The 23,387-nt window shown below is 52.6% G+C and overlaps 1 protein-coding gene across 2 annotated transcripts in view; it reads right to left on the bottom strand.

Annotated features, from left to right (window-relative positions):
- DHX9 (DExH-box helicase 9) overlaps window positions 1-23,387 on the bottom strand; it is an 84,418-nt gene that overhangs the window by 37,312 nt on the left and 23,719 nt on the right. For both annotated transcript variants that reach the window (XM_076056067.1, XM_076056068.1), the window contains 7 exons: window positions 20,162-20,208; window positions 18,757-18,893; window positions 16,902-16,991; window positions 14,311-14,472; window positions 12,596-12,673; window positions 7,656-7,847; window positions 4,183-4,324 (listed from right to left, as the gene is read on the bottom strand). In XM_076056067.1, coding sequence (XP_075912182.1) covers window positions 4,183-4,324; window positions 7,656-7,847; window positions 12,596-12,673; window positions 14,311-14,472; window positions 16,902-16,991; window positions 18,757-18,893; window positions 20,162-20,208 — 848 coding nt within the window. The remainder of the gene's footprint in view (window positions 1-4,182; window positions 4,325-7,655; window positions 7,848-12,595; window positions 12,674-14,310; window positions 14,473-16,901; window positions 16,992-18,756; window positions 18,894-20,161; window positions 20,209-23,387) is intronic.

Here is a 23,387-nt window from a genome sequence, read left to right as displayed (position 1 = left end):
AGCACACACACGCTCACTCCAGTCAGCACACACACACACGCTCCAGTCAGCACACACACGCTCCAGTCAGCACACACACACACTCACTCCAGTCAGCACACACACACACTCACTCCGGTCAGCACACACACACTCCGGTCAGCACACACACACTCCGGTCAGCACACACACACACTCCAGTCAGCACACACACACACACACTCCGGTCAGCACACACACACACTCACTCCAGTCAGCACACACACACACACACTCCAGTCAGCACACACACACATACACGCTCCAGTCAGCACACACACACGCACTCCGGTCAGCACACACGCACTCCGGTCAGCACACACACACACACTCCAGTCAGCACACACACACACTCACACCGGTCAGCACACACACACACACTCCGGTCAGCACACACACACTCCAGTCAGCACACACACACACACACTCCAGTCAGCACACACACACACTCACACCGGTCAGCACACACACACACACTCCAGTCAGCACACACACACACGCACACGCTCCAGTCAGCACACACACACACGCTCCAGTCAGCACACACACACATACGCTCCAGTCAGCACACACACACACACACTCACTCCAGTCAGCACACACACACACTCACTCCAGTCAGCACACACACACACACGCTCCAGTCAGCACACACACACACTCCAGTCAGCACACACACACACACACACACTCACTCCAGTCAGCACACACACACACGCTCCAGTCAGCACACACACACACTCACTCCAGTCAGCACACACACACACTCACTCCAGTCAGCGTCAGCAGACACACACACTCACTCCAGTCAGCACACACACACTCCGGTCAGCACACACACACTCCAGTCAGCACACACACGCTCACTCCAGTCAGCACACACACACACGCTCCAGTCAGCACACACACGCTCCAGTCAGCACACACACACACTCACTCCAGTCAGCACACACACACACACTCCAGTCAGCACACACACACACACTCACTCCAGTCAGCACACACACACACACACTCCGGTCAGCACACACACACTCCGGTCAGCACACACACACTCCGGTCAGCACACACACACACTCCAGTCAGCACACACACACACACACTCCGGTCAGCACACACACACACTCACTCCAGTCAGCACACACACACACACACGCTCCAGTCAGCACACACACACACTCACTCCAGTCAGCACACACACACACTCCGGTCAGCACACACACACACTCACTCCAGTCAGCACACACACACACACACTCACTCCAGTCAGCACACACACACACACACTCACTCCAGTCAGCACACACACACGCTCCAGTCAACACACACACACACACACACTCCGGTCAGCACACACACACGCTCCAGTCAGCAGACACACACTCCGGTCAGCACACACACACGCTCCAGTCAGCACACACACACACACGCTCCAGTCAGCACACACACACACACACTCACTCCAGTCAGCACACACACACAGGCTCCAGTCAGCACACACACACACACACTCTGGTCAGCACACACGTGCACACACACACACTCCAGTCAGCACACACACACACTCCAGTCAGCACACACACACACACTCCAGTCAGCACACACACACACACGCTCCATCAGCACACACACACACGCTCCAGTCAGCACACACACACACACTCCAGTCAGCACACACACACACACGCTCCAGTCAGCACACACACACTCACTCCAGTCAGCACACACACACTCGGTCAGCACACACACACACACACACGCTCCAGTCAGCACACACACACACACTCCAGTCAGCACACACACACTCTGGTCAGCACACACACACACACACACTCTGGTCAGCACACACACACTCACTCACTCCAGTCAGCACACACACGCTCCAGTCAGCACACACACAAACACACGCTCCAGTCAGCACACACACACGCTCCAGTCAGCACAGACACACTCCAGTCAGCACACACACACACACGCTCCAGTCAGCACACACACACACACACTGCAGTCAGCACACACACATACACTCCAGTCAACACACACACACACACGCTCCAGTCAGCACACACACACACACACTCCAGTCAGCACACACACATACACTCCAGTCAACACACACACACTCCAGTCAGCACACACACACTCCAGTCAACACACACACACTCCAGTCAACACACACACACTCCAGTCAGCACACACAGACACACTCCAGTCAGCGCACACACACACGCTCCAGTCAGCACACACACACACACTCCAGTCAACACACACACACACACTCCAGTCAACACACACACACTCCGGTCAGCACACACACACACATGTTCCAGTCAGCACACACACATGCTCCAGTCAGCACACACACACACACGCTCCAGTCAGCACACACACACACACTCACTCCAGTCAGCACACACACACACTCCGGTCAGCACACACACTCACACGCTCCAGTCAACACACACACACACACACTCCAGTCAGCACACACACACACTCACGCTCCAGTCAGCACACACACACACACTCCAGTCAGCACACACACACACACGCTCCAGTCAGCACACACACACATGCTCCAGTCAGCACACACACACACACACTCCAGTCAGCACACACTCCAGTCAGCACACACACACACTCCGATCAGCACACACACTCACACGCTCCAGTCAGCACACACATACACTCCAGTCAGCACACACACACTCAGGCTCCAGTCAGCACACACACACACGCTCCGGTCAGCACACACACACACGCTCCGGTCAGCACACACACACACACGCTCCAGTCAGTACACACACACACACGCTCCAGTCAGCACACACACACGCTCCAGTCAGCACACACACACACACACACTCCAGTCAGCACACACACACACCAGTCAGCACACACACACACTCCGATCAGCACACACACACACTCCGATCAGCACACACACACACACTCACTCCAGTCAGCACACACACGCTCACTCCAGTCAGCACACACACACATGCTCCAGTCAGCACACACACACTCCAGTCAGCACACACAAACACACACACACTCCAGTCAGCACACACACACACTCCAGTCAGCACACACACACACTCTGGTCAGCACACACACACACTCTGATTAGCACACACGTGCACGCTCCGGTCAACATACACACACACACACACTCCAGTCAGCACACACGCGCACGCTCTGATCAGCATACACACACACACATGCGCACGCTGAGGAAATATCGCCACCGGGGAGACAAAGGCGGACGGGCAGGGCGTGGTGCTGGCCACCCACCCCCATGGTGCGCCGTGCCGGCCTTCATAGGTGCTCGCTAACAGCACTTGCCCCTACAGTCTGTTAAGGCTACACGGGGGGATCTTTGTCTTTGTGTATTTGGGCGAGTGTGTGTGTTAGTCTGTGTGTGCGGGACACTTCACGTGGCCTCAAGGTGCACATGGCCTGGCACAAGCGTCGTGGTGACGTCACCGCCACTTAGTGGCGAATGGCGGTTGTTGTTGTTGTTGTTGTATGTGGGAGCGGTGGTGTAGTAGCGGTTAGCGCTACGCTGCGCTACGAACCCGGCGACCCGAGTTCGATTCCCGTTCACGGCCACCGACACCGGTGACGATTATCTGAACCGGTTCCTGGGCCTTCACGTGGGTCGACTCAGCCTCAAATGAGTACCGAGTGCGGTGTGTAAAAAAAACAAAAAAACAATCGCCGCTGGGGAGACAAAGGCGGCCGGGCGTGGCATTGACCACCCGCTCCCTCCGTGCGCCGTTCCAGCCTTCATTAGGTGCTGCTAAATTTTGATTTAAAGCTTTCGTGACTGCAGTAATTCATATTCTTAGTTCTTTCGGTAAAGTCTAGTTGAAGGGAAACAACAACAAAATAATGAAATATATATTTCATATATATTTCACAACAAAATAATGAAATATATATTTTATTATTTTGTTGTTGTTTCCCTTCAACGTGACTTTACCGAAAGAACTAAGGATTATAGGTGCTGCTACTCGCTAACGGCACTTTCCCCAACAGTCTGTTAAGGCTACACGTACGGCGGCGGGGGAGGGGGGGGGGCGGTGGAGATCTTTGTCTTTGTTTTTGTTGGCGGTGCCGGTTGTGGCCCCAGTAGCCACGGTGCGTGCGTGCGTGAGTTACCGACGGTGCAGAAGAGGATGCTGCCGTGGGGCCTTGGCAGGATGGACTCGAAGCGCACGCTGTAGCCGCAGCTCTGGCCCACGTCCTCGCCACGCTCGAAGGCCACCCGCTCGGCCACCGACACGGCGCTGATGCGGCGCGGCTGGCGAGGCGGCAACAACGACAACGACAACGGTAACCAGGACGGTAAAGCCCCCCCCCGTGGCGCCGCCGCCGCCGCCGGTTGATTTCTCGGCACGGGGCGCCGAACGGCCGAGTGACCGGATTTCGTCACCAGAGCTATATGCGGTCGATCGGCGATAATAATCCACCGGCTTGGTGGTGGGGGGGGGGGTCGGGCGGGGACTTTCAAAGACGCCCTACAATCACGAATTATCATCATCATCATCGCTATTTAACATTTTTGCGCGTTCTTGAACGATGTTCGTGTTATTAAAGCTTTCGTGACTGCACAAAATGACCCATTGGTTTTTTTTCGGTAAAGTCGCGTGTGTAGAGGTACAATAAAATGATGTTCAAACAGAAAAAAAACAATCGCGACGTTTCGATCACAGCGCAAGCGATCTTCATCAGGCGTCAAGAACAAATCACGGAGGTAAATACAAACACAAAAAGATGAGAGACGAGAATTCAACAAGCCTGACAAAACATTACGTGAAGCCACATCCAGTCAGGCCAACAACACAGTTAGACACATCCTGGCGGACCACGAATTTCAGAGGAGTGTTAAATTTCGTGTTCAACCTTTGGATTGCACATACCGGCATAGATAGAATGAAAAATACGAGGTACACGGTCGGTAGAAATACATTACCTCTTGGTGGACTTGCATATGTATTAGTACCGACCGTGTACCTCGTATTTTTTCATTCTATCTATGCCGGTACGTGCAATCCAAAGGTTGAACACGAAATTGAACACTCCTCTGAAATTCGTGGTCCGCCAGGAAGTGTCTAACTGTATTGTTGGTCTGACTGGATGTGCTTCACGTAATGTTTTTTTCAGGCTTGTTGAATTCTCGTCTCTCATCTTTTTATTGTTGTATTTACCTCCGTGGTTTGTTCTTGACACTTTGATGAAGATCGCTTGCGTTGTGATCGAAACGTCGCGATTGTTTTTTGCTTTAATACAATTTTATTGTATCTCTACATACGTGACTTTACCGAAAAAAAACAATGAGCGAGTGATATTTCTGTTACGTGTTGCGCTCTACGTTTGTTTAAAGGCGTTTTAAAATTTATATTCTTGGTTCTTTCGGTAAAGTCACGGTTGAAGGGAAGCAATAAAATAATAAAATATATATAAAACAATAAAATTCTCACGACGTTTCGACTGCAACACAAGCAGTCATCATCAGGTGTTGAAAACCAACGGCAAGAACATTTGGAAGAAGTGGCGGTCTTCATTTATTTATCTTTAAACGTTAGCGCCACGGATTGGTATTACCACAGAGTCGCGGCATCTCTTCAGAAAGGTGAGAAACTCGATCAGCTGAGCCTTCTTATCCCGGAGTTTGTTGTTATGTGGAAAGCCTCCCCGTAGAGGCGGTTAAATTTTGATTTAAAGCTTCCGTGACTGCAGTGATTCATATTCTTGGTTCTTTCGGTAAAGTAACGTTGAAGGGAAACAATAAAATATATATAAAACAATAAAATTCTCACGACGTTTCGATAGCTATCCGTGGTGCTAACGTTTAAAAATAAGAAATAAATACAAACCGCCACTTCTTTCAAATGTTCTTGCCGTTAGTTTTCACACCTGATGATGGCTGCTTGTGTTGCAGTCGAAACGTCGTGAGAATTTTATTGTTTTATATATATTTTATTATTTTATTGTTTCCCTTCAACGTGACTTTACCGAAAGAACCAAGAATATGAATCACTGCAGTCACGAAAGCTTTAAAATCAAAAGTGTTTTAAATTTGTTTACGGTGTCAAATTGGTATAAAAAAAGCACAGAAATAGCCAAAAATGAATATCCTACCGTGAAAAAAGTTACCGTATTTACTGCACCGTACTCACCACCGCAATTATCGAAGACTCTGCATGGGGCTGATGTGGATATACGTGCAGTATTTTCATTAAGTTGCATGTAGTGTAGAGTGAGCTGAATTGTTCCTTGACACTGAAATCAAGCGTAGCGACTGTGTTTAGTCACACGCACGGCAGTGCCAATCGCGGGGCTGGTCACAGCCTTTGGAGCGGTTTTGCCGGATCAGCCCGGGGACCGGCGGATAATGTCGATCAACCGCAGCTCTTTTTCGGTCGCAAGTGACGGCTTCAACGAAGTGGCTCGTCATCATCACCATCATCACCGCGCGGAAATTTACGGCCGCAGCCAAACACCCTCTAAAACGCGTGACGTCGATTCTCAAATGTGGAGGGGAAAAAACCGGAGGACGATCAGAGGAACAAAAATCCACACGACCACCACGATGAGTGAGAGAGAGACAGAGAGGCACACGCAAAATCCAAATATGTACAGCAGAAAGGCGTTAGGGTCGGGCTCGAACCCACAAACTCCTGCATACCTGGCGAGGTAGTTAACATCTCCTAGCCACATGCAAACTCCAAATATACAGCAGGCATCAGGGTCGGGCTCGAACCCACGACCACCTGTATACCAGGCGAGGTAGTTAACATCTCCTAGCCACATGGAAACTCCAAATATACAGCAGGCGTCAGGGTCGGGCAAGAACCCACGACCACCTGCATACCAGGCGAGGTAGTTAACATCTCCTAGCCACATGCAAACTCCAAATATACAGCAGGCGTCAGGGTCATTATTGAACCCACGACCACCTGCATACCAGGCGAGGTGGTTAACATCTCCTAGCCACATGCAAACTCCAAATATACAGCAGGAGTCATCAGGATTGGGATGGAACCCACGGCCTCCTGCATACCAGGCGAGGTAGTTAACATCTCCTAGCCACATGCAAATCCACATATACAGCAGGCGTCAGGGTCATTATTGAACCCACGACCTCCTGTATACCAGACGAGGTAGTTAACATCTCCTAGCCACATGCAAATCCAAATATACAGCAGGAGTCATCAGGGTCGGGATGGAACCCACGGCCTCCTGCATACCAGGCGAGGTAGTTAACATCTCCTAGCCACATGCAAATCCACATATACAGCAGGCGTCAGGGTCATTATTGAACCCACGACCTCCTGTACACCAGGCGAGGTATTTAACATCTCCTAGCCACATGCAAATCCAAATATACAGCAGGAGTCATCAGGGTCGGGATGGAACCCACGACCTCCTGCATACCAGGCGAGACAGTTAACATCTCGCCACGTGCAAACTTCAAATATACAGCAGGCGTCAGGGTGTGGTGGGGGTGTGGTGGTGGGTGTTGCGGTTGTGTGGCGGTGGTGTCGGTGGTGGTGGCAGTGGTGTCGTGGTGGTGGTGGTGGCGGTGGTGGCGGTGGTGGCGGTGAGGAGGGGGGGTGGTCGTTAGGTACCTGCGTGACGACGATGCTGCAGTCGGCTCCGTGGCCGTCCAGGATGAACTGGTCGAGGATGAACTGCGGCACCTGCGTGGTTTTGCCGCAGCCCGTCTGGCCGCGTACGATCACCACGGAGTGCTCCCGCACCGCCGTCAGCAGCTGTTCACGGAACTCGGCCATCGGCAGCTGAAGCCGCTCGCCGCTCATCTGCGCCGGGTTGGGGGGGGGTTTGGGCGGGAGGGGACACGCACGGTCACTGACACAGTCAACACAATCACCACCACCATCATCATCACGGTCACCACCACCATTGGTCGTCACCACCACCACAGCCACTGACACGGCCACCACCACCACGGTCACCACCACGACCACCACGGTCACCACCACGGTCACCACCACCACCACGGTCACCACCACCACGGTCACCACCACCACGGTCACCACCACCACCACGGTCACCACCACCACGGTCACCACCACGACCACCACGGTCACCACGGTCACCACCACCACAACGGTCACCACCACGGTCACCACCACCACGGTAACCACCACGACCACCACCACGACCACCACCACGGTCACCACCACGGTCACCACCACCACGACCACCACCACGGCCACCACCACGGTCACCACCACCACGACCACCACCACCACGGTCACCACCACCGTCACCGCCACAACCACCTCAGCCACTGACAGTCGCCACCACCACGGTCACCACCACTACCACAGTCACCGCCACAACCACCACAATCACTGACACAGTCGCCACCACCACCTACATGATCACTGCCACAGTCACTGACAGTCGTCACCACTACCACCGCCACCACAACCGCCACAGTCACTGAAACAGTCGCCACCACCACCACCCACACAGTCACTGATAGTCGCCACTACCACCGCCACCACCACAACCGCCAGTCACCGACAGTCGCCGCAGACTCAACCACCACCACCACCGCCACGGTCGTCAATTATTTATCACGGACACATCAACATCGATCACGGATCCATCAATATTGATCGACACTCGTCAATTACTGCTCACGAATTCCATCAACGTTGATCGACAAATCGTCACCAGGACCGACAGGGCGACGTGCCGGGCCAGGAGCCAATGAAACATGATGAGTCTGTGTGACCGTTTGGCTCTTTCGGTAAAGTCACCACGTAGAATGAGAATAAAATAATAAAATAACACGATAAAATTCTCACGACGTTTCGGCCACAACACAAGTGGCCTTCTTCAGGTGAAAGGAACAAACCTGTCGGGACGACACATAGAAGGTCTATGTGACTGCTTGGTTCAGAATCAGAAAGGGTTTTATTCGCCATGTAAGTTCACACCGACACGGAATTTACTTTGGCAGGATGGTGCATACATTCAACATATAGGAATCTAAAATCTTAAATAAGTTTTAAACAAGTCTTACTATAATAAGGGTTAAAAGTCTAACACTAAGGGGCTGAAGTATATAAAATTAAATAAATATCGAATATAAAATAGCTTTAAGATATAATTTAAAAATACAAATAGGGAAACATAGTTAATATCAGCAACGTGTCGTTATGTAGATCAAATGTTAAAAACAGTGTTAGCCCTTGGCCTTGTTTAACAGGCCAGCAGCAGATGGGAAGAAACTGTTTTTATGGCGTGAGGTTTTGGTCCTGATGGACCGAAGCCTTCTGCCGGAGGGGAGTAGCTGAAACAGAGAGTGTCCAGGGTGGGAGAAATCGGCCATAATCTTCCTCGTCTTCCTCTTGACTTCACCGTTCTTTCGGTGAAGTCAATTTGCTACCAACGTGGTGGCGACTTCACCGAAAGAATCAAAGTGTGTGGATCCCTGCAGTCAAGAAAACTTCAAATCTAGAATGAATGCCCTCTACGGGGAGGATTTCCACTTGTCTGTTTAGAGTCGCGTAGAAGGGAAACAATAAAATAATAAAAAATACAAAACAATAAAATTCTCACGACGTTTCGACTGCAACACAAGCAATCATCATCAGGTGTGAAAACCACAGCAAGAAAATGTTCTTGCTGTGAGAATTCTATTGTTTTAGATATTTTTTTTAATTGTTTTATTGTTTCCCTTCTACGTGGTGGTGACTTTACCGAAAGAACCAAGAACATACTCTTTGGCTCTATTCGGTAAAGTCACGCAGGAAAATAAATAAATAAATAGCAAACAAATCACAACGTTTCGGCCACAACACAAGTGGCCTTCATCAGGTGAAGGGACCAGGCTGTCTCGAGGACAGAGCTGGAGTGAAACACAGTCACGCTCAGACCGCGGACCTTTAGGCTGTGTGCGAGGAAACAAGGTGCCTTGACAAAAGAATTAGCATAAAAAAAATTAGCATTTGATTGGCCGACTTAGCATAGAGGTAGTGTACATGCGGGTGCACATACTGGTTGGCGCGGGGGGGGGGAGGGGGAGTTTACCTATTGATGGTGTGAAAAGGGAATTTTTATTTTTTTACCTACGTGACTTTACCGAATAGAGCCAAAGAGTATGGATCCTTGCAGTCACGAAAGCTTCAAATCTAGAACCAAGAGTATGAATCCCTGCAGTCACGAAAGCTTTAAATCAACATTTGTCTGTTAAGAGTTTTCTAACAGACAACGTGACAACAAGTCACAACTTATTGCTCTTCACTTAATTACAGTGGTTTTTGGCTGTAACGGTTCCCCACCTGAAGACGGGGGAAGCTTGTGTTGCCTCCGAAACGTCGCGATTTAATTTAGTTTTTTCATTTGTTTCTTTTGCTGCCTACTACGTGATGACTTTACCCAAAGAACCAAAAGTGCGTGGATTTCCTTGCAGTCACCAAAGCTTCAAATCAAGATTGAACCGTGATCGGGCGAAACAAATGCAGCGGGAGAACTGCTGACGTCGGAGAAACAGCTGCTGCCTCTGCTGTCGCCGCAACAAGCTCTCTCTCACGTAGAGAGAAAATTTATAGGTCACGACTTTTCCATCGCAACACAAGCAATCGTCATCAGGTGGGACAATCGGCAGTTTTTCTTTTGCTGTGGTTGTCCCACCTGATGACGACTGCTTGTGTTGCAACAAGCTCTTTCTCCTACGTCAGCAGCTCCTCCTGCTGTGTTTGTTTCGCCTGATGACGGTCGCTTGAGTTGCGATTGAAACGTCGGGATCTATTATTTTTCTACCCGCGTGATGACTTTACCGAAAGTACCAAAAGTGCGTGGATTTCCTTGCAGTCTCGAAAGCTTCAAATCAAGAATGAACCGTGATCAGGTGAAACAAATGCAGCGGGAGAACTGCTGACGTCGGAGAAACAGCAGCTGCCACCGCAACAAGCTCTCTCTCACGTAGGTAGAAAATTAATAGGTCACGTCGTTTCCATCGCAACACAAGCGACCATCATCAGGACGAAGATCGCCGCCGCAACCAGCTCTTCTTTTAACGTCAGCAGTTCTCCTGCCGCGTTTGTCTCGCCCGATGGCGGTCGCTCGCGCTGCGATGGAAACGTGGCGACCCGTTAATTTTCTACCCACCACGTGATGACTTTACCTGCAGTACACGGAAGCTTCGAATCAAGACTGCGTCTACGTTACTTGAAGGTTCCACAACTATTTGGTCCTTTCGGCGAAACTCATCACGTAGGTGAAAAATGATAAGAGGAATGATGAAAAGAATAAAACGAAAACAACTAAATTAAATCGCGACATTTCGGCCGTGACGCCAGCGGACGCAACTAGCCAAGGCCCGCCGAGCAAATTAACGGACGCTTGCGTTGCGCGGCCGAAACGTCGTGATTTAACCTAGTTATTATCATTTTATTATTTTCATTATTATTTTCTTACATTTTTTCATCTACGTGACGACTTCACCCGAAAGATGCCAAAGAGCATGGATCCCTTGCAGTCATGGAAAACTTCAAATCCAGAATAACTTCCAAGGTTATTGTAGATTCATCTGCTGCCATCGGTGTCCACGTGATGACGAGTCACTTTGTTGAGCTATCACCTTGGGTGGCAAGGTGGCTTCTGAAAAATAAGTTAATTTGCTCGGTGGGCCTTAGCTGGTAAAATAATTATAATAAATACGTGATGACTTTGACGATACAACCAAAAGACTATGGGGGATTCCTTGCAGTCACCAAAACTTAAAATCAGGATTATAAAAAAAAAAATTATTTGTACGTGTATTTTTTTTAAAGTTATTTTTTTTTTACATATTCTTGGTTAAATTTTGATTTAAAGCTTTCGTGACTGCAGGGATTCATATTCTTGGTTCTTTCGGTAACGTCACCACGTAGGTAGGGAAACAATAAAATAAAAAATATATAAAACAATAAAATTCTCACGACGTTACGACTGCAACACAAGCAATGATCATCAGGTGGCTTTCAGACCACATCCATTATTTTCGTCTCCCCCCTCCTCTAAATTATTGCCAAATTGCTCTGCGTGGTGCTAACGTTTAAAAAAACATTTTTCAAATGTTCTTGCTGTGGTTTTCACACCTGACGATGATTGCTTGTGTTGCAAGTCGAAACGTCGTGAGAATTTTATTGTTTTATATTTTTACTATTTTATTGTTTCCCTATCTACGTGACTTTACCGAAAGAACCAAAAATATATATTCTTGGTTCTTTCGGTAAAAAAATAATGAAAATATAAAGCAATATTTCGTATTGTTATTATATTATTTCCCTTCTACGTGGTGACTTTACCGAAAGAACTCAAGAATATGAATCCCTGCAGTAACGAAAGCTTTAAATCAAAATTTAATATATATTTTTTTACCTTCACTATACTTTGCACTCCTCCATCGTGTTTTTGTTGTTGTTTTAAGGTTCTAGACCACCCGTGCCCGCTTACTGGAAATCTGTGAAAATGTTGCATCGTGCTATAATAAGCTCATCGGATTCCTGCTCCGGTAATAAATCAAGATTCGGATTCAACGGCGTGCCTGCTTGTAGCTGTCGTCGTTCTCCATCTTGTAGATGAGGGCGCTGTGCAGATCCCTGCTGACCATCTCCGGGGTCGCCTGCCACGCACGCGACACCACCACCACCACCGCCGCCGCCGTCGTCATCATCATCATCGTCGTCGTCGTCATCATCATCATCATTGTCGTCGTCGTCAGCGTCATCGTCGTCATCATCATCATCGTCATCATCATCATCATCGTCATCGTCGTCGTCATCATCATCGTCGTCGTCATCATCATCATCGTCGTCTTCGTCAGCGTCGCCATCGTCACTGTCGTCGTCGTCATCAACGTCATCGTCGTCATCATCGTCATCAGCATCATCGTCATCATCGTCATCAGCATCATCGTCTTCGTCAGCGTCCCCATCGTCACCGTTTTCGTCATCAGCATCATTGTCATCATCGTCGTCATCATCGTCTTCGTCAGCGTCGCCATCGTCACCGTCGTCATCAGCGTCATCGTCGTCATCGTCGTCATCGTCGTCATCATCAGCATCATCGTCTTCGTCAGCGTCCCCATCATCACCGTTTTCGTCATCACCATCGTCATCATCGTCGTCATCATCGTCATCAGCAGCAGAAGCATCATCGTCGTTGTGATCATCAGCGTCAGCATCATTATCGTCACCAGAAACATCGGCAGATTCGCCATCGCAATCAGCAGCAGCATCATCATCAGCATCATCAGCGACGTAAGCATATCCATCATCATCATCAGCAGCAGCCTCACCTCGGGTACGCACACACGTGTGTGTACATATGCATGCGTGTGTGTGTACGTGTGTACGTGCATAGAGAGTGGTAGTGTAGCAGTCAGCGCGCTGCACTAGGAACCCAGCGACCCCGAGTTTGATTCCTGCTCGCGGCCACAAACACCGGTGACGATCATCCGAACTGGTCCTGGGCCTCCTCCCCTAGGTCGACCCGGCCTCAAATGAGCACCTGGTGCGGTGTGCAGCAAACATCGCCACTGGGGGAGACAAAGGCGGTCGGGCGCCGTGCCGTGCCGGCCTAACAGCACTTGGGGGACCTTTGTCTTTGTACGCGCGTCTTTGTACGCGCGTGTGTGCTCCGCGCATGTACACGCATGTGTCTGTGCGTACGCGTGCATGTGCACGCGTGTGCGTGTGTGTACGTGTGCGTGTGTGTGCATGTGTGTGTACGCGGCAGTGTAGTAGCGGTTAGCGCCACGCTGCGCTACGAACCCGGCGACCAGACTTCGATTCCCGCTCACGGCCAACACCACCACCACCACCACCCAGCGACGATTATCTGAACCGGTCCTGGGCCTCCTCCCTTAGGTCGACCCGGCCTCAAATGAGCACCCGGTGCGGTGTGCAGTAAACATCGCCACTGGGGGAGACAAAGGCGGCCGGGCGCGGTGCTGGCCACCCCCACCCCCGTCGTGTGCCGTGCCGGCCTTCGCAGGCGCTGCTGCTCGCTAGCAGCGCTCGCCCCCTACAGTCCGTTGCAGGCTACACGGGGCATCTTTTGTCTTCGTCTTTGTGCGAGCACACGTGTCCGTGCGAGCGTGCGAGCGTCTCACGGTGGCGAGCGTGCGAGCGAGCGTGCGTGCGAGCGTGTGTGCGAGCGAGCGTCTCACGGTGGCGTGTGAGCGTGCGAGCGTGTGAGCGTGCGAGTGTGTGAGCGTGCGAGTGTGTGAGCGTGCGAGCGTGCGAGCGAGCGTCTCACGGTGGCGAGCGGACCCTCGTCGATGTTGCCGCTCGTCCACGGGTTCCAGTTCATCTGCGGCGGCGACCAGGGCACGACGCCGGTGAAGGTCTGGCGTGCAGACGGCTCAAAGTGAGCCAGCTTGTTCACCGTGAGGCTCACCGCCTCCCCCGGATTGGCCGCCTACACGGTGGTGAGGGGGGGGGGGAGGTGGAGAGGGGGGGAGGGGGGCACGCGGGGGGAGGGGGGGAGGGGGGCACGCGCGCAAAAAAATATGGATCCGTGTAGCCTTCAGAGACTCATCTTCTTTGGTTCTTTCTGTAAAGTCACCACCACGTAGAATGAGAATAAAATAATAAGTTGATAAAATAACACAATAAAATTCTCACGACGTTTCGGCCACAACGCAAGCGGCCTTCTTCAGGTGAAAGGAACAGACCCGTCGGGACGACAGAGCTTCAATGAACGTGTCGGGACGACAGAGGTCTGTTCCTTTCACCTGAAGAAGGCCGCTTGTGTTGTGGCCGAAACGTCGTGAGAATTTTACCGCGTTATTTTATTTTATCAATTTATTATTTTATTCTCATTCCACGTGGTGGATGACTTTACCGAAAGAACCAAAGAAGACGAATCCTTGCAGTCACGAAAGCTTCAAATCGAAACCTTCAGAGGCCGTTGGGTCAAGTGCCGTTAGCGAGGAGCACCTTTGTGAGGGCCGGCACGGAGCTCAACAACCACAACAACAACCGCCACCAAGTGGCGGTGACGGCACCACGGCGCTTGTGCCGGGGCTATGTGTACGTTGAAGCAATCACTTGAAGTGTCGAAGGCCCGCTGGCAGGAGGTCTCGGGACAGACCCAGCAGGTGCCACGGGTCGGCTGACTGAGATGACCAGGTAGATGCACCACCAGCTGTAACCCCCCAACTGTGCCAGGCTAGGTGCAGGAGGAGGTCTCGGGACAGACCCAGCAGGTGCCACGGGTCGGCTGACTGAGATGACCGGTAGATGCACCACCAGCTGTAACCCCCTACTGTGCCAGGCTAGGTGCAGGAGGAGGTCACGGTACAGACCCAGCAGGTGCCACGGGTCGGCTGACTGAGATAACCGGTAGATGCACCGCCAGCTGTAACCCCCTACTGTGCCAGGCTAGGTGCAGGAGGAGGTCACGGTACAGACCCAGGTGGTGCCATGGGCTGACTGAGATGACTGGCAGATGCACCACGTGCATTTTAGCCGCCCGGCGCTCCGCTCGTTGTTGTGAGCGTCGCTCCTCTGCCCTCCGTTGTTGCTGGAGGGCGACTGCCTCCAACTGCCCCGGTAGCAGTAGCGTCCTTCCCGAGCCTCCTCTATAGAAGCCGATCTTGACACCGCTGGTACCGGTCATCGGCAAGTCCACCCAGCTCCACATCCTCCCGTACTGCATCACTCCATCTCTTCTCTAGCCCGTGCCGCGCCCATTTAGCCCCCTCTATGCGGTCAAACAAAAGCTGTTTAGGCATGCGGTGACTTGGCATGCGGGCTACATGACCCAGCCAGCGCAGCCTTGCCTGCCAGAGGAGCTCACCGATGGGAACGTGTCCAGATCTTTCAAGGATTTGTGAGCTCTTCACACAATCCAGCCTGCTGGTTAAACCCAGGCTAGATCGGAGGCAGGACCAGCCTGAATGTTCCATTAGGGAGGTCCACGTTTCGCAAGCGTGGAGAAGGGAGGGCATGACCGTGGCCGAGAAGACCCGAAGCGTTACGCAGTCGCTGAAAAGATAATGCAGCTCGACTGATTCAGTGCGAGACCTCTGCTGTCAAAGTGGAGCCGGTCATGAGCACACTGCCCAGGTACAGGAAACTCTCCACTCTCTCTCCACAACTGCTCCATCACCAATTGGGGAGCTGATGGGGGTGGAGTGTCTGATGGCACAAAATACCCAGGCAGGTGGACACACAGGCAAAGGGTAAGGGTCAGGGTATCAGGGCAAGGGTCAGGGTGTCAGAGTAAGTGTCAGGGTAAGGGTCAGGGTAAGGGTCAGGGTAAATGCCAGGGTAAGGGTCAGGGTAAGGTCACGGTAAGGTCACGGTAAGGGTCAGGGTAAGGTCAGGCTGTAAGGGTTAGGCTTTAAGGATCAGGGTAAGGTCACGGTAAGGTCAGGGTAAGGGTAAGGTCAGGCTGTAAGGGTTAGGCTTTAAGGATCAGGGTAAGGTCACGGTAAGGTCAGGGTAAGAGTCACGGTAAGGTCAGGCCGTAAGGGTGAGGCTTTAAGGATCAGGGTAAGGTCACGGTAAGGTCAGGGTAAGGGTCAGGGTAAGGTCAGGCCGTAAGGGTGAGGCTTTAAGGATCAGGGTAAGGTCAGGGTGTCAGGGTAAGGTCAGGGTGTCAGGGTAAGGTCAGGGTGTCAGGGTAAGGGTCAGGTTAAGGGTCAGGGTAAGGTCACGTTAAGGTCATGTTAAGGTCAGGGTGTCAGGGTAAGGTCAGGGTGTCAGGATAAGGTCTCGGTAAGGTCAGGGTGTCAGGGTAAGGTCAGGGTGTCAGGGTAAGGTCAGGGTGTCAGGGTAAGGTCACGGTAAGGTCAGGTTAAGGGTCAGGGTCAGGCTGTGAGGGTCAGGATGGTTGCTCACCGGGGGCACAGGCTGCAGGCCCAGCTCCTGCACCACGCCGTGCAGCTGCTCCTCCACCTCAGGAGGGACCACCACGTTAAAGGGCTCCAGCTGCACCGCGGGGGGTGGGGGGCAGGGGCGAGAGGGTGGTGAGGGGGGCGGTGACGTGGGTGACACGTGGGTGACACGTGGGTGACACGTGGGTGACACGTGGGTGACACGTGGGGTGACACGTGGGTGACACATGGGTGACACGTGGGGTGACACGTGGGGTGACACGTGGGGTGACACGTGGGGTGACACGTGGGTGACACGAGGGTGACACGAGGGTGACACGTGGGTGACACGTGGGTGACACGTGGGTGACACGTGGGTGACACGTGGGTGACACGAGGGTGACACGTGGGTGACACGTGGGTGACACGTGGGTGACACGTGGGTGACACGTGGGGTGACACGTGGGTGACACGTGGGTGACACGTGGGGTGACACGTGGGTGACACGTGGGTGACACGAGGGTGACACGTGGGGTGACACGTGGGTGACACGTGGGGTGACACGAGGGTGACACGTGGGGTGACACGTGGGTGACACGTGGGTGACACGTGGGGTGACACGTGGGTGACACGTGGGTGACACGTGGGGTGACACGAGGGTGACACGTGGGTGACACGTGGGTGACACGTGGGTGACACGTGGGTGACACGTGGGTGACACGAGGGTGACACGAGGGTGACACGTGGGTGACACGTGGGGTGACACGTGGGTGACACGTGGGTGACACGTGGGTGACACGTGGGGTGACACTTGGGTGACACGTGGGTGACACGTGGGTGACACGTGGGTGACACGTGGGGTGACACGTGGGTGACACGTGGGTGACACGTGGGTGACACGTGGGGTGACACGTGGGTGACACGTGGGTGACACGTGGGTGACACGTGGGTGACACGTGGGGTGACACGTGGGTGACACGAGGGTGACACGTGGGTGACACGAGGGTGACACGTGGGGTGATACGTGGGTGACACGTGGGTGACACGTGGGTGACACGTGGGTGACACGTGGGTGACACGTGGGTGACACGTGGGTGACACGAGGGTGACACGTGGGTGACACGTGGGGTGACACGTGGGTGACACGTGGGTGACACGTGGGGTGACACGTGGGTGACACGTGGGTGACACGAGGGTGACACGTGGGTGACACGTGGGGTGACACGAGGGTGACACGAGGGTGACACGTGGGTGACACGTGGGTGACACGTGGGGTGACACTTGGGTGACACGAGGGTGACACGTGGGTGACACGTGGGTGACACGTAGGGTGACACGAGGGTGACACGTGGGTGACACGAGGGTGACACGTGGGGTGACACGTGGGTGACACTTGGGTGACACGTGGGTGACACGTGGGGTGACACGTGGGTGACACGTGGGTGACACTTGGGTGACACGTGGGTGACACGTGGGGTGACACGTGGGGTGACACGAGGGTGACACGTGGGGTGACACGTGGGTGACACGTGGGGTGACACGTGGGTGACACGTGGGGTGACACGTGGGTGACACGTGGGGTGACACGTGGGGTGACACGTGGGGTGACACGTGGCGGCAGCGCCAGCGGTTGGCGCGCCGCTGGGCCTACCTACGGCCCCCCGGGGGTTCCACCCCAGCTCATGGCGCCCCCCCCCCCATCCTGGGGCCTCCCCGCCCCTAGGTCGGCTCGGCCTCAAATGATGAGTGGCCGGGGTGCGCGGTGCGACGTGTAAGCACCGCCACCCCCCCCCCCCCAGGTATGCCCCCCCCCCAGGCACCCCCTACCCCCCCACCCCCCAGGCCCCCCCCCCCCAGGCCCCCCCCCCCCCGTAGCTCACGGCCTCGATCTCCTTCTTCTTGGTCTGGCCTGAGAAGGGCTCCACCACGCCCAGGTGGTAGAGCTGGCGCACCAGCGACAGAGCGCACGACTGGGCCGCCAGCTTCTTGTTGGAGCCGTGCTCGCGCGCAAAGATCTCTGTCGGGGGGGGGGGCGGGGTGGGGGGGCGGGGGGGGGGGGGCGGGGGGGGCGGGGGGGGGGGGATTTAGACGAAGGAGAGGCACAGCGGCAGGGCGCGGGACGGGGCGGCGACCGCGTGGAGACGGTGAGGAGGGTGCAAGGGGGTGCGGGGAGATGTGGGGGGGGAGGGGACACGCGAGGAGATGTGGGGGGAGGGGACACGCGAGGAGATGTGGGGGGGGGGGGGACACGCGAGGAGATGTGGGGGGGGGGGGGGACACGCGAGGAGATGTGGGGGGAGGGGACACGCGAGGAGATGTGGGGGGGGGGGGGACACGCGAGGAGATGTGGGGGGGGGGGGGACACGTGGGGAGATGTGGGGGGTGGGATACGCAAGGGGCTGCAGGCGGTGCCGTGATCGTTGCGACGGTTGTGGTGCCGGCGGCGGCGGTGATCATGACGACAGTGACGACAGTGACGATGATGATGGCGACAGTGACGATGATGGCGACAGTGACGACAGTGACGATGATGATGGCGACAGTGACGATGATGGCGACAGTGACGACAGTGACGATGATGATGGCGACAGTGACGATGACGACAGTGACGACAGTGACGATGATGATGACGACAGTGACGACAGTGGCGACAGTGACGATGATGATGACAGTGACGACAGTGACGACAGTGACGACAGTGACGACAGTGACGACAGTGACGACAGTGACGACAGTGACGACAGTGACGATGATGATGGCGACAGTGACGACAGTGACGATGATGACGACAGTGACGACAGTGGCAACAGTGGCGACAGTGACGATGATGATGGCGACAGTGACGATGATGATGGCGACAGTGATGATGATGGCGACAGTGGCGACAGTGACGACAGTGACGATGATGATGGCGACAGTGACGACAGTGGCGATGATGATGGCGACAGTGACGACAGTGGCGATGATGACGACAGTGACGATGATGATGGCGACAGTGACGATGATGATGGCGACAGTGACGATGATGATGGCGACAGTGATGATGATGGCGACAGTGACGACAGTGGCGATGAGGACGACGACAGTGACGATGATGATGGCGACAGTGACGATGATGATGGCGACAGTGGCGACAGTGACGACAGTGACGACAGTGACGACAGTGACGATGGCGACAGTGACGACGATAATGGCGACAGTGACGATGATGGCGACAGTGACGACAGTGGCGACAGTGACGATGATGATGGCGACGATGGCGACAGTGACGACGCGAGTTCTCACTTCGTCCCAGCTTCTTGATGAAGAGCTGCATCTCGGCTATGAAGCTCCTGCGGTTTGCCGGGAGGCGGAGAGGGCGACACGGGCAACGTAAACACCACGGCAGCGGCGGCGGCGCGAGCGGAGAGCCGCCGGCACCGGCGACTCCGGCGCGCCGGTTGGGCGAATTTGCCGCGCGGGCCGCGACGCGACGCCAAGACGGAACTCGCGAGCGGGCGGACGTCAGCCAATCAAAAGAAGGCGGGGGGACGGGGGGACGGGGTGGGGGGGACGGGGGGACGGGGTGGGGGGAGGGGTCTGCGTTTGACGCGGCTCCGTACTAACCGACGGGCATTACTCCATCCGCGCATCGTCGCGTGCCAACGAATCGGCGCGGCGATGATATATCCTCGACGGATCGATTGATAGCGTAAGATGGGGAGCGACGGGGGGGGGGTGTCGGCAACAAAAATATAGAATTCGGTAAGTCTGCAGGTCTCTATGTAAGTCTGTGAGTCTCTATGTGAATCTGTGTGGGTCTCTATGAAAGCCTGCGGGTCTCTATGTAAGTCTGTGAGTCTCTATGTGAATCTGTGTGGGTCTCTATGTAAGTCTGTGAATCTTTATGTGAATTTGTGTGGGTCTCTATGTAAGTCTGTGAGTCTCTATGTGAATCTGTGTGGGTCTCTATGTAAGTCTGTGAGTCTCTATGTGAATTTGTGTGGGTCTCTATGTAAGTCTGTGAGTCTCTATGCGAATCTGTGTGGGTCTCTATGAAAGCCTGCGGGTCTCTATGTAAGTCTGTGAGTCTCTATGTGAATCTGTGTGGGTCTCTATGTAAGTCTGTGGGTCTCTATGTAAGTCTGTGAGTCTCTATGTGATTCTGTGTGGGCCTCTATGTAAGTCTGCGGGTCTCTATGTAAGTCTGTGAGTCTCTATGTGAATCTGTGTGGGTCTCTATGTAAGTCTGCGGGTCTCTATGTAAGTCTGTGAGTCTCTATGTGAATCTGTGTGGGTCTCTATGAAAGTCTGCGGGTCTCTATGTAAGTCTGTGAGTCTCTATGTGAATCTGTGTGGGTCTCTATGTAAGTCTGCGGGTCTCTATGTAAGTCTGTGAGTCTCTATGTGAATTTGTGTGGGTCTCTATGTAAGTCTGTGAGTCTCTATGTGAATCTGTGTGGGTCTCTATGTAAGTCTGTGGGTCTCTATGTAAGTCTGTGAGTCTCTATGTGAATCTGTGTGGGTCTCTATGTAAGTCTGTGAGTCTCTATATGAATCTGTGTGAGTCTCTATGTAAGTCTGCGGGTCTCTATATGAATCTGTGTGGGTCTCTATGTAAGTCTGCGGGTCTCTATGTAAGTCTGTGAGTCTCTATGTGAATCTGTGTGGGTCTCTATGTAAGTCTGCGGGTCTCTATGTAAGTCTGTGAGTCTCTATGTGAATCTGTGTGGGTCTCTATGTAAGTCTGTGAGTCTCTATGTGAATTTGTGTGGGTCTCTATGTAAGTCTGTGAGTCTCTATGTGAATTTGTGTGGGTCTCTATGTAAGTCTGTGAGTCTCTATATGAATCTGTGTGGGTCTCTATGTAAGTCTGTGGGTCTCTATGTAAGTCTGTGAGTCTCTATGTGAATCTGTGTGGGTCTCTATGTAAGTCTGTGAGTCTCTATATGAATCTGTGTGGGTCTCTATGTAAGTCTACGGGTCTCTATGTAAGTCTGTGAGTCTCTATGTGAATCTGTGTGGGTCTCTATGTAAGTCTGTGGGTCTCTATGTAAGTCTGTGAGTCTCTATGTGAATCTGTGTGGGTCTCTATGTAAGTCTGTGGGTCTCTATGTAAGTCTGTGAGTCTCTATGTGAATCTGTGTGGGTCTCTATGTAAGTCTGTGAGTCTCTATGTGAATTTGTGTGGGTCTCTATGTAAGTCTGTGAGTCTCTATGTGAATTTGTGTGGGTCTCTATGTAAGTCTGTGAGTCTCTATGTGAATCTGTGTGGGTCTCTATGTAAGTCTGTGGGTCTCTATGTAAGTCTGTGAGTCTCTATGTGAATTTGTGTGGGTCTCTATGTAAGTCTGTGAGTCTCTATGTGAATTTGTGTGGGTCTCTATGTAAGTCTGTGAGTCTCTATGTGAATTTGTGTGGGTCTCTATGTAAGTCTGTGAGTCTCTATGTGAATCTGTGTGGGTCTCTATGTAAGTCTGTGGGTCTCTATGTAAGTCTGTGAGTCTATGTGAATTTGTGTAGGTCTCTATGTAAGTCTGTGAGTCTCTATGTGAATTTGTGTGGGTCTCTATGTAAGTCTGTGAGTCTCTATGTGAATCTGTGTGGGTCTCTATGTAAGTCTGTGGGTCTCTATGTAAGTCTGTGAGTCTCTATGTGAATCTGTGTGGGTCTCTATGTAAGTCTGTGAGTCTCTATATGAATCTGTGTGGGTCTCTATGTAAGTCTGCGGGTCTCTATGTAAGTCTGTGAGTCTCTATGTGAATCTGTGTGGGTCTCTATGTAAGTCTGCGGGTCTCTATGTAAGTCTGTGAGTCTCTATGTGAATCTGTGTGGGTCTCTATGTAAGTTTGTGAGTCTCTATGTGAATCTGTGTGGGTCTCTATGTAAGTCTGCGGGTCTCTATGTAAGTCTGTGAGTCTCTATGTGAATCTGTGTGGGTCTCTATGTAAGTCTGCGGGTCTCTATGCAAGTCTGTGAGTCTCTGTGAATCTGTGTGGGTCTCTATGTAAGTCTGCGGGTCTCTATGTAAGTCTGTGAGTCTCTATGTGAATCTGTGTGGGTCTCTATGTAAGTCTGCGGGTCTCTATGTAAGTTTGTGAGTCTCTATGTGAATCTGTGTGGGTCTCTATGTAAGTCTGCGGGTCTCTATGTAAGTTTGTATGTTTGCCCAAATCAATTTATAAAAATTTTGACATGCGTTTTTCTGGATTTTGTTGTTGTAATTCTGTCTCTCACTGTTCAAATAAACCTACCATTAAAATTATAGACTGATCATTGCTTTGTCAGTGGGCAAGCGTACAAAATCAGCAGGGGATCAAATACTTTTTTCCCTCACTGTAAGCGTCAGGGGTGCGGTCTGCAGGGTCTCTATGTATGTCTGTGGGTCTCTGTGTGAATCTGTGTGGGCCTCTATGTATGTCTGTGGGTCTCTGAGAATCTCCGATTGTCACTCTACGGGTTCCAGCGTTAGTCTACGGGCTCCAGCGTTAGTCTACAGGTTCCAGCGTTAGTCTATGGGTTCCAGCGTTAG

Source organism: Petromyzon marinus, chromosome 74 (genome assembly GCF_048934315.1).
Source record: "Petromyzon marinus isolate PM22_M1 ecotype Great Lakes invasive population chromosome 74, UKy_Petmar_22M1.pri1.0, whole genome shotgun sequence".
NCBI classification, from domain to species: Eukaryota; Metazoa; Chordata; class Hyperoartia; order Petromyzontiformes; family Petromyzontidae; genus Petromyzon; species Petromyzon marinus.
Note: the sequence above shows the minus strand (reverse complement) of the source record. Positions and strands in the feature narration are given on the sequence as shown.